The following is a 12,300-nucleotide window of genomic DNA, read 5'->3' on the forward strand; positions in this document are numbered from 1 at the left end:
TATCATCTTTATAATTATTTTATTTTGTAAATATTCGTGGCTTAAACAGCGGGAAAATGTACTGTATGCAGATCTGTGGATGTTTTGAAAAACTTAAACTAAACGAAAATTATTGTTGCCTTGTCAATATAATTTCTGTTTTTCCCCCCTGACTTTCAACTGATGCGATCATCGTTTCATTAACCGACAAGATTATATTAAATTAGAATTAAACGAAATTTGATAAATGTCTGTGAATCATTAAAAAAAATCCCAGGGGTTTAGTTTTAGCCTACATGAACAAATAGCAGAAAAAACAACAGAACATGAGCGTTCATCACGCACCTGCAGCGCTTCTGTGAACGAAAAAAAGGAATAAATTATATAAAAGGAATAAATAGCCTAGCATATGTCTATGCGCGAAATTTATTTCACTTAAGTAATTAACATATTACCAAAATGAAAGGGGGAAAAAATGCGACAATATGAGTGTCGGTTCATTTTTGAGAAGTTCACAGAAAGGAAACCAAGACGGCAGAAAATTTCTTTGTTTATTTTACGAGCAATGTTTTGTTTTTATTGTGAGTGTACAAAAATAATAGGCCTATTTAACCCTTCACAGATTCGAATGGTGTTACATATATTTGACCATAAATGTCTGAGTATTTTAAGTTATTTCTGCTTTTATAAGAAAATTCAAGTGAACGCGTCGGCGCCTCACACACACACAACATCAGTTTTAGTAACTTGACATCACAGTCTGTTAATTGTCAAAATAACATACATTCAACCAAATATATAAAAAGTTATACTGCTCATTTTACGTAGTCTGTGTAGGCTACAATAAAAGCGTTTAAATAATAAATATAGTTTAGCCTCCAAATCGTGAATATTGAAACATTTGGATTTGTGTCAAATTAGAGAGGTAGCCTAGGTTATAACGCCGGTTTCTGTTTCAGTTCAGCTAAACTAATTCGTTTTGACTTAACATTTATATATTATTTTTGTCATAACTAAAATAGCTATGTAGCTGTAATTTTGATCTTTAATGTTTGATCTTTACATATTCCCTCAATCTTTTAACCAAAGGGTTATTAACATTAGCCTATATTCAGCAGGCATTAGGCCATATAAAATAAATAAATACAGAGAGATGAGCTATTGTTCGTTTTTCAAAATTGCTTACACTACTTATTTATTGTGATTTATTCTATTTATTCAAAATAGAATAAAATAAAAACTTTTTTTTTTTTTTTTTTTTAAATCTGTGTGGGTAGTGCACTTTCACTATGCATATTAAACTACAAACAGCATTACAACAGTCTGTGTGCTGATTAACATTTCTGAAATAAATATTTCTGTGAAATACGCGTTAGGTTGCACAGAAGAAAGCCGATTTATGACATCTACTGATATAGCGGCAGAGGACTGTTATTTTGTTGAACGAACTGAAGACGACGTCACTGGCTCAGATTTGATTGACCAATCGGCTGAAAGGGGCGTGTAATGACCGCCCACATGTGGAAAACGAGTTTTGAAGTCGTGTTTCCGTTTTCTATCCGTGACCCGAAAAAACGAAAATCGAGTCAAAATCTCGTTTTTCCGTTTTTTTTTTAACAAACGAAAAAACGGGAAACGACCGTTTTCTCGTTTCTGCGTATTTCATTTCAAATTGGAAAACAAACTATCAAAACGTACACGGACCGTTTAGGCAGCCAACGTCACAGTATGCGCCAGAGCTCGCACCTATGTTTACATGTGATCATGGAAGCGTTCAGAGTAGCAGTCGCATTTATGTTGGTGCAAACTCTTCTCGTGTGTTTGCATTTGCAAATACAGCTGCTCCATTATGTCGAGGAGCAGCAGAGACAAATGAGTGCTCGGAGATCAGCAATTTTGCAACAATTTCGAATCACTTCAAGAGGAATTCGGGATTCTTTTTCGGGATTCTGATTGGCTTACGTGGGCTTGAGCTGCTCGTTACATTCTTGACGTCATATATACCAACCCAGTCTCACGGCAGTTCGTGACATAGTCACGAAATTTAATCTATTGATTCGTGTTCGTGGACACGAATTTCCCCATTTTTTCGTGTCACCCAGCACGACTTTCGATCTAATGTATTTCAATAGGAGGCATCTTTCGTGTCTGCACCACGTTTTCTTTCTGCCACTGGGAAGCATTGTTTTTTCTCATTTGTTATTCATTTTTAAACTTTAAGCACTACATTACTCAACATTTAACCAGGAGATTTGATCCTTGTTTTTATTGCTTTATTCTGTAGGCTACTAACCTTTGTGCTTCGGTTTCTTTTCTGAGAAATGCCGTTTGGTGTGTCAAATCGGACAGTAAACTAATACTAGAGTACCCATGAGCCTTTAACATAGTAAAAGTAGATAAAACTACCTGATGACCCACCGCCGATTCTCTTTTAATGATATCCTCATCTTTACACATAAACACGAAAGTGTGCTTGATAATTCAACAATACGATGTTCATGACCATCCGTTTTATTTGATTCTCCTTCTATTGTGAGAACGGGGGATTAGTTGTGGTTATTAATTAAATTAAAATAAAATAAAAAATTAAATTAAATTAAATTAATTAGTATACGCCCGCATTACCCGTGAGCCTCAGCATCCGTTGCTATGGAGACGGAGCCAGTCCGCTTCGCGATTGGGTGATTTCTGCAGGCCGCGAATTCTCCGTCATTGCGCTCAAACCACTTTCCAGGTAAGCCACGAGACTTGAATGTAATGATCAAATTTGTTTAAATGTTATAATTGATACTTTTCTTTGCAATTAGACTCACACGTTTTACATGTTAGAGCAACGAATTAAAGGCCGACCAATGGTTTCCATATTAACAGCAAAAAAAAAGACGCACCTTTTGTGCAGTCATACAGAAAATGGGAAAAACGTAAATTTTATTGGTTTATTAAGTATTTTAAAGAAAATTGGTATCTCTCACTATCGGGGTACACAGTTTAAACCTTTTTTCAACATATCTAGCCTTCACTATAATTAATATTTTCTGTTCTCCCTGCAGATCCTGTCAAACTTCACCTTCACCCTATAGATACACCTGATTCCCAAAACCCAAAGGCACTTTTAAGAGCCAACCTCTATCTTTCTCTTCATCATTTTCTATCTCTCACAACCTCTCTGTCCATCTATATTTCTATCCATCTCTTCAATCTCCATACTGTTATCTATCTCTATTTCTCAATTTTTCCTCTTTCTGTCTTTGTTTACTTGTCTGTCTTATCTGTATCTGTCTGTCTGTCTGTATCTGTCAGTGTTGCAATGGCCACCAGACATATCCTTGACTCACAGGACCCCCATTACCAAGAGGGGAGACGCATGGCTCTTGAACTGAAACATGACCACGTTCTAGCTGAAGCCAGGGTTAGAGTTTTTATACACCTCAATCATTTTATACATACATAACATACAGATGGGGGACAAATTGAAGTAAAAACATTATGAATGTGGAAGGATGAGTGTATTAGATTTCAGACAGGTATATTGCATGATGCAGTTAAGCAATTAACATCCTATCATGCTCTGTGGCAAATGTAAATGAGGGCATATATTTTGGAAGAATGGAGCTCCATCCCCCTGAGTTACAGAGACTTCTATGCCAAGGCTCATTCAAGCCGTTAACACCTTACTAACACACTATGTTGTGTTTTCTTTTCACTAGTTACATTTCTTTTGTTTCCAGTACGTTTAACATAATCAGTCTTACAAGAAATATTCACTCCAACACACAGAGAGCAGCTTTGGAGAGGAAACGTGCATGCTCTGGAGGAGACCCTCCACAGACCTCTAAAAGGGTCTCTGTAGGTCGTGGCAAGCCGAGGGGAAGGCGAGGAGGGCGACGCCAAGCCTCAGCTACAGGTTATATGTGAATTATGTGACGTTTTTTTGAATTTATTATGTAAATGGTGGACCAACTGAAATTAGAGCACTGTAATTGATTGTTGAGAATTTAAAATACTCCAATATCCAAAAAGACATTCATAAACCTTTTTGTGGCACTATTATAGAAGACATTACCAAGTACTTAACAGAAATATGTCTGATTTCAAAAATTGTTCAGTATATACAGTTGGTTCAAAAAAAAAAAAAAAAAAAGAAAGAACATGAATGCAGTCATAGCCTAACCTGTTGTTATTCTTCTGTGTTTCACAGTCACACACCCCCCGGTTGAGTGTTCCCTGTCATCCAGTGTGGAGGTTCCCTCAGAAATACTGAATCCTCAAGAGGAATTTGGTAAATAACAGTGATGAATTTAAGTTTAAATCTAAAATTCATGTACAATTAAAGTAATTAAAGACAAAACCCTTAGACAAAACTGACAGTGCAGTAGATGGATTAAGAACACAATGTAGTAAAGATTTGGTCCAGTTTGATACTGAATTATGAAAGTTTATTCAAAATATTGATCAGTTGACTTTTAATTGGTGCTCATCTAAATCGTCCTTCACAGCTTTAATTTGTATTTTCTTTACAGAGAAAAATATGGAGAGGCTCTCAAACATTTTGGCATCATGTCCTTCTGCTGAGCCTCAAAGAAACTCTGCCTTATCATGGTCTTTTCGGCAGCAGAAAGCCTCAGAGCGCTGGAAAGAGGCAAGACCATACCACCTACAATGCCTTATCGCAAAGGAGGCTGTTGGTCATCCCTCGTGTTGCCTTTGCCACGAGCCTGCTGTTATCAGGTTGGTTTTCAATAATATTAAACTTTAATTACCCAGGGTCAATTTGCTGAGAATTAATGCTCAGTGGCATGCTTTATAAGCTAAGATGCATGTCTTGTGGAATGGTAGAAAACTTGGATACCCAGATGAAAACCACATTAATGAGAAAAGTAAATCTAGGAACTTTGTGCTGTGAGGTGATAGTGCTAAACACTGAGCTACTATGCAGTCCTATAAAATCAAATCAGAACTAATCAAAGTACATTTGAAATAACTTAAAATAATCAATAATGACAGTGCAATTTCATTTTCTTCATGGGCACAAATTGGAATGGGATTTGAGGTGGATTTGAGTTCATGCTCTGATAATAGCACAGTTTAAAAAAGACGCAAATTGTTGTTTTAAAGTTGCCACAACAAAGATGGCGTCTATGTTGGTCCGATTGGGCAATACCGGATGCACGATGACGTATGCGTGAGATACGCTGAAAAGAGCAATGGCGGGGATAATGAAGAGAGAGCAGTTCCCTGGGAGAGTCACCTCTTGGAGCCGTTTATTGTTTTGTCGCGACGGAAAGTATATTACGTCGGCGAACAGACATTTACTCTACTTAATGACTTCAATGATGTATGGATTATACCTGTTGGTGTTGGCGCCCATCGGGTGATCGTATTGTTAACGGAGTTGTATCACTGAAGATAAACTACGGCACGGAACTGATTTGGAGCTACTCTTTAACTCTTGAAAAACCAGTGGAGCGTGAGTAACGGGATTATAATGATCAAGCGCAGTTATTGTGGAATCAAACTGACTTTGACTGTTCTTTAACGTTACCTTTCTTTTAAATACACTGGGGAAGCAACGGACTGAGTTGAATGATGAACTGATGAACTTGTGACTATGACTATTTCCCCTATTTTCTTCCGTGTACATTCATTTGACATCCAGACTATTTAAACTGTGCTAAAGGGAATGAGATGAATAAGTTTTGCTGTTGAAATTGCTGTTTATGCTTGTGTTTATTGTTATTGAATGGTGATATGTGGTGTGATGGATTGACCAGAGTATGTCTTGATGAATATAATGAAAATTTGCATTACTGAGTGAAAAGTTTGGGGTTTTTCCTTTCTTGGTTTACTCTTTAACTATTATGGATACATGTTAAGTGACAATTATACATGTGTCCTTTGTGCACTTCCCTTTTGACTGGACTGACAATCCTTTAAAGGTATTTGAATTTTGACAGTATTTACCCTGTCTGGCACCCTAGCATAATTATAAAAGGGAAGTTGTTACAACCTGAAATAATGTATATTAGAATGTTTTTTTTTAATTTTTTCTCTAGGTGCAGAGAGTGTCTTCCTGAGGATTGGTTCTGTGGGGACTGTGATGTATTGCATCACAAAAAACAGCCACTCCACAACAGGGAAAGTGTGCTTCATGGGTTTTTTGAAGCCATTCCTCCAACCTCATGCATCATTAAAGGAGATGGTGGATATTGCACCCATGAGCAAGGTACGTTCACATGAAAGTCCTACCCTGCGTCTCAATCAGCTCCCTAGCTCCCTAGGTTGTGAATCAGTATATCATGAAAGTGAATGTGGCTGATTCCCTGATCAGTGCCCTGACTACTGAACTAGGGAGCTGATTGAGACACACGGCTAATTTTGCTGTTTATGTGTGTCAGCAGCCAGTTACAGTTCATCTAATTTTGTTGTTTTCATTCTTTTTGCCAGCTTGCATTTTGCCAACTGTGAAGGTGCCAGACTGCTCCTGTGAAGGCACAAACTTCACTGTATTACCAGGCAAACCAGTGGTTTTGATTACCATCAATGGTAAAAACAATTCACTATTTAGATTTCTATTTTAGATTTGATGTTTTTCACACTGGTGTGCTGTGACATTGTGCCCGTCAACACCCATGGTATTGACATTAACCGGAACAAAGACAGACATCTTTTTTATTTTTGTCCTCTGCAAACAAAAAAAAATAGTTAGCTGTTGCAAAGCAGTATCATCCTTTGCATGCTTCCAGGTTGAAGTCCAATCGACACAGCTGTTTGGAATTTGGTGAATTAGACAAATCTAAACAATGTTGGTGTGAGACTTCTCAAGAAGTATGAGTGCTATACTGGGATTATAGGAACTTAAGCAATGTCTCTCAACCATTCACAATGTGCAGAACGAACTAACTGTTGTAAAATAAAGTATGTGGTAAATGTGTATTTATTATTTTTTAAATTTACTTTTTTGTTCCAAGGGCGTTTTGACTTGAATCAGCCACTATATGAATGTCAAGCATGCCAGCAGCAGTGGACTCCTGATTCGAAGGACCTCCTTAGGAGTGGATATTGGCCAGCCTCTGTCAGCAGTTCAATGCTGTATACACTGGACCTCCTGAGCTCCTTTCAGGAGCTCAAGGTCATCGCTCCAGGATTCTCCAGACAAGCCTTTGCAAAGCTGCTGGAGCATCGGACTAAGTGTGGAGGAAGAGTAAGTGTAATTGTTTTTACTGTTATTACTTATAACATGTCTTTCCATAAGCAGACAACATCACAAATACTATTTCTTTCTATATATCTTCCAGTCTGGACATATCAACGGCGATGCACTGCAGCGGAGCTTCTTGGAGTTTTCCTACGCTTCTTTTGAAGAAGACCAGCTCTGCTGTAGTGCTCCTTTCACCTGCCCAGCCTGCACACCAGAAATGCTGGCTGTTTCCGCCGATGGCAACAGAAAGCTATATCGTTTTCAACGAAACACAAGGTGGTTTTTGTTTCAGTCTTTTTATTGATTTATTTATTTACTTTATATATGTAATGGATGGATTCTCTATTTGTCTTTCTTCCTCAGCTCTGATGATCCTGGTTTTTTTGAAGGGCTCTTTGTGGCTGAAGACAGTGCGGTGTCTACATTTGTAGACACTATACAGAAAGCAGTGAGAAATGCAAGTTTTAATCTTAACTTGACAAAATAGTTGTTAAAAAAATAACCATATGTGTCCGACCTTGATTTCCTCCCCACTTTAACTACTTCTGCCTACCAACTACTCTAAAATCAAACTGAGAGAATAAATGCTATATATGGTAAGACACCATCGCTTTTATTTGTTTTGATGTGTTTGTTATGTGTGTCATAGACACAGGGAAGAGGCACATGTGGGGACTCCCAGTGGACAGCAGCGAGGGAGACATCAAGGAGGGCTTCCAAATTGGATGAAGAGGGGATGGAGGTTGCTGTGTGTCGCCATGGGTTCCTTCTGAAAGCCCTTAATATGTACAGGGGGGAGATATTTGCCTACCCCCTGTATCTTCAGAAGGAGCTCATGCCAGCCAAGGCAAAATTCTTTGCTATGGATGTGGCTTGCAAATACTGGCCATACTTGGAGAAAGCTGCTCGAGTCCTTCCTGCCCTTCAGGAGCTCACCGAGATGAAACCCTTCCTCAGCATAATGCATGCTCGAGCCCATGCTACAAAGTGTGAGGTATGTATAATATATTTGCATCGTATGTACATTTGTAATGTTTACAAGCACTATACTTTTGCTTAACAATTTCTTGTACAGATTGTAGAGCCCTTTGAGGCAATTTGTGATATTGGGATATATAAATAAAATGGACTTGAATTGATTTGAATTTCTTCCACCCTTTACTAACAGATTAAATGGAGTGGTAGGAACCAGGAAGGAGCAGGAACAACAGTCGGAGAGGAGGTGGAGCAAGTGAACAGCTACCTGTCACGTTGTGCCCTGACTACCAAATATATGTCCAAAGCAGGTGATCAGAGTGTGTGCAAAATTCCTACATACTGTTATAAGATTAAGCATCATAACCTCATTATTTGCTTTCAACAGCACGGGTGGACATGGTTACTTTAAATGCAATGGGGTGGAACCACAAAAAAAGTCTCTCTCTACATCAGGCACTTTCCACAAGATATGTGAAGGTAAGTCTACTAATAATTGTTTTGTGTGTCCTTTTGTTGTGTGCACTTGGCAAGTTTTAATCCTAATTATTGTATTATTAACACTGTTTATCAGACTTGTCAGAGACTCCAGGATGAGACTGCAAGGCTAGCTGAACTCAAACAGAGCTACATTGCACAGATGAATTGGTGTCACAGTGGCTCTCTGATGTGAAGGAATGGGCAGCTGATGGTAAGCATGAGCAGATAAAAGAAACAACAAATTTCCTTTTTCACTACTATTTGAAATTTTAAGTTTGATATTAAAGATAGTGGGCTAACAGTTGGTGACATCACCTGCCACCAAAGACCACCATCCAATGTTATGCCATATGTCTGGTTTATTTTATATTCCAGTTTCCGTGCAGGAAATGCACATACCAAGTTCAGTGAAGTTGGATTAAAATGAGTTTTATGTATAAATTCAAACACTGAAACAGTTCTGTGTTGTTTTAACAGTGAATTTGTTTTCACTCTTAACCAGATACATCTCATGCCACTCAAGGCACCACACACAGAGGTCTTCAGCAGTCAATTGAGGGCCTTTACCTTAGTGTGAGGCAGCGGAAGCAAACTCTCTACCGCCAGAATGGTATTACTATATAATATAATAGATTGATCAAATCAAGCTACTGTATGCAGTGCTATAACTGGCAGTGTATATACTTACTTCCTGGCAACCCACCCAAAAAGCTTTATGATTTGAGGTTTGAAATTGTTGAAAATCCATATAAAAAAGAAAACAAGTAAATATTGGCATTGTATTTTTAAATGTACTATAAAATGTATTTTTAACTTTTTTTTTTTTTTTTTAATTGTAATAGTATTATTATACTTTTTATTTATTAATTAATTTATTTTTTAAAAAGTAACTACATAAAGTGTGTACATAAAGTAATACTATTAATAATTATTATTATTAATAATAATTATAATTATTATTAATATATATTTTATATATATATATATATATATATATATATATATATATATATAATATTCCATTCTTGCCAATAGATCACCCTAAATGTTACATACTAGACCTTTGAGTTACCTTTTTGCCAAAGTAAATTATAATTTTCACATACTTTAGTTTTCAGTTACTGCAGTTTTGGGAGCAATATAATTTTTTCTTATTGAACAGTCACAAACCTCTATCCTTGTACTTAATGTTTTTGTAGACAGCAGCAAGTTTCGCCACCGCCTTCGAAGGAAGCTGGCAGAAGACAAAAAGCTCCTTCTCCAGGAGATCCAGAAATACAATGGTCTTGTACTGGACTCTGCCACAAACATTGATGTAGCTGCTGTGGAGCATTTCCTTACCGGAGAGAGCAGTGTGTCTCAAATATGGCCGTGGGAGGTTCACGGCAGTGGTATGTCAGTTTCCAGATGCTTCTCAAGAATTTATTTACAGTTCTGCTGTATAGACTATACTGAAAAAACACACATAAACTAAATGAATATTACAACACTCAATATGGTACATGCATGCCTTAGATGCATGTAACATATTGAGTGTTGTAATATTCATTTAGTTTGTATGTATTTTCAGTTTTCTTATTATGTATCAATATCTTATTATGCATCAATTTGATAAAAAAGTACATTTGTAGTTACAAAACATTGCAATGCTATTATGCAAGATTGTCTCATGCATACATACAACTGTTATTGATTCTTAGCCAACATTTCAATCAAGAAACAATTGCATGACCAAGTGATGTTGGCGATGCGACTGCAAGAGGAAAAAAGCATTTTGGTATTGGAGATGGCACAACACTGCACATGGCTGCAGAGCCTGGCAGTGGTTCTCAAGAACAAGATGGCCGAGGAGGGTAAGTGGAATAAAATCGCTATCCATTTAAAGTATGAATTTCAAATGAAAAAAATAAATAAACATTATCAGTCTCAGCCACACAACTCGAATGGAGTAGAAGGGTTATTGCTCTTTTTGCCACATTTGGCTTGTACACGATAAAATAGGGATTATAGTTTGCGATGGTAACAAGTCAGTAAGGCTTCAAAACGTTTCACATTTGCACTTGGCCTGGTACCATGGCAACGATACACATTAAAAAATGCCAACCATCTTGGTATGTAGATTTGAATGGATGAAATCTTTTTACTCCATTGAAGTTCTTTGGCCTCATAAAGAAATCTTAACAAGCAGTTTGTCTTCAATGTAATCTCTTTTGTATTTTGAGATGTAGACACAGGAAATGAGGGACTTTGCTGTCTCTTAAGAAGAAGACTGTCAGAGGTGTCAGAACGGTTGCAAGTTGTCCTCCAACAGTACAAGACTGCTTTAGGTCCTGAGGCCTCTGTCCTTCTACATGTTGAAGCAGAAGATCCAAGTGGCCTCAGTAGTCCAGACACCAGTGAGGATGAAGAGGAAAACACAGTTTAGGTATATGTTATTTGTTCATATGTTTGTTTGTTCTCAAAAATAGATTGGGGGTGTTTCATCAAGGTGGATAAAGGAAATGCCTGGCTTATTTTGATAAGTCTTGATAATTTAAGTAAGAGTTCCATGCCATTACTGTGGCTTCAGCCCAGTTCACACCAAAGATTCACAATGAGACAAAACCGTTTTAGAACGTTGCAGTGATTTAACTGGCCCTTCTCAGCTTGACTCTGATGGCGACAATTCGCCAGTTGCTGGTTTTCAAATGCAAGGTACAACACCTGTTTCAGCAGCCAATCAGCTCATAGCAAAGTCAGCCGGTCAATTCACTAAACTGTCGACTGGTTGAAGTTTTGGATGGAGGAAAGTGATGATCAGTTTATCATTTAGTTTGAGGAACAGCACTGTATGACTCTAGCCTTAAAATTGACTCAGCTCTTCAGGGCTGCTTATGTACTCTGTGCACGTGCACAATGCATGCTTATTCAAGCCTGGTTAAAGTCACTGTTGACTAGACGTGGCTAATAATTTAGTGCAATGGCTTGAGCCTGCAGTGAAAGTCAGTGTTAATTTAAGCCAGGCTTTTTCAAGTGGACAGCTTACATTAGCTGCATTGATGGAATACCCCCTGTTACTGTTACTCTTAATTTATTTGTGTATTTATTAATGCTTTACACACCTTCTTCATTCTGAAACAGTTGAACTTCACCTTCTTATCCTACCTCTTGCTTTTTTGTTTTTCTGTATTTTCCCAGATGGAAGCTACACAAAGGACTGTGTTGAAGGAAATGGACTCGCCCTATATCTGTATATTATTAGTATGCTGATTAATTAACCACATCAAAATATGTATGCATCCTATATTGTTGAAAATTCAACCTTTGTATGTAGATTACCAAGCAATTTAGTAACCACATTAATGATCCTTGAGGATGCACAAACCTCTTAGTATTGGTTTACCAATCTCAGCCAAAAATCTTCTTTAAGAGAGACTCCCCTTTGAATATGATGATCCTGTGTGTGTCAATGTCAGGCCAAACTTTTGACTTGTATACGACAAATGTTATGAACAGATTTCTAAGTAATTTGCTGGGCAATCTCAAGCTTCCCAGGCAATGAATCTTGTCAGTTTTGTTAACCTCATGATGTTCCCTTTAGCACACCTCAGACCAGAATGTAAAATTTGATATTGTCTATTAGGCATTAAACCTGGTAAGCACATTATGAGGACTATGCCAGGAACTTG

At 37.5% G+C, this 12,300-nt stretch overlaps 1 protein-coding gene across 1 annotated transcript; it reads left to right on the forward strand.

Moving 5' to 3' along the window:
- Window positions 1-3,171: 3,171 nt before the first annotated feature.
- LOC125269677 lies at window positions 3,172-9,865 on the forward strand. The gene is made up of 15 exons (XM_048192613.1): window positions 3,172-3,388; window positions 3,757-3,883; window positions 4,178-4,258; window positions 4,500-4,707; window positions 6,033-6,202; window positions 6,424-6,522; window positions 6,948-7,180; window positions 7,275-7,453; window positions 7,541-7,634; window positions 7,827-8,171; window positions 8,346-8,463; window positions 8,541-8,632; window positions 8,727-8,843; window positions 9,135-9,242; window positions 9,832-9,865. Exons 1-13 carry the CDS (start codon window positions 3,287-3,289, stop codon window positions 8,823-8,825), a joined length of 1,947 nt encoding a protein of 648 aa, XP_048048570.1. The 5' UTR covers window positions 3,172-3,286; the 3' UTR covers window positions 8,826-8,843; window positions 9,135-9,242; window positions 9,832-9,865.
- Window positions 9,866-12,300: the final 2,435 nt, after the last annotated feature.

The sequence above is a fragment of the Megalobrama amblycephala genome, linkage group LG6 (genome assembly GCF_018812025.1).
Source record: "Megalobrama amblycephala isolate DHTTF-2021 linkage group LG6, ASM1881202v1, whole genome shotgun sequence".
NCBI lineage: Eukaryota > Metazoa > Chordata > Actinopteri > Cypriniformes > Xenocyprididae > Megalobrama > Megalobrama amblycephala.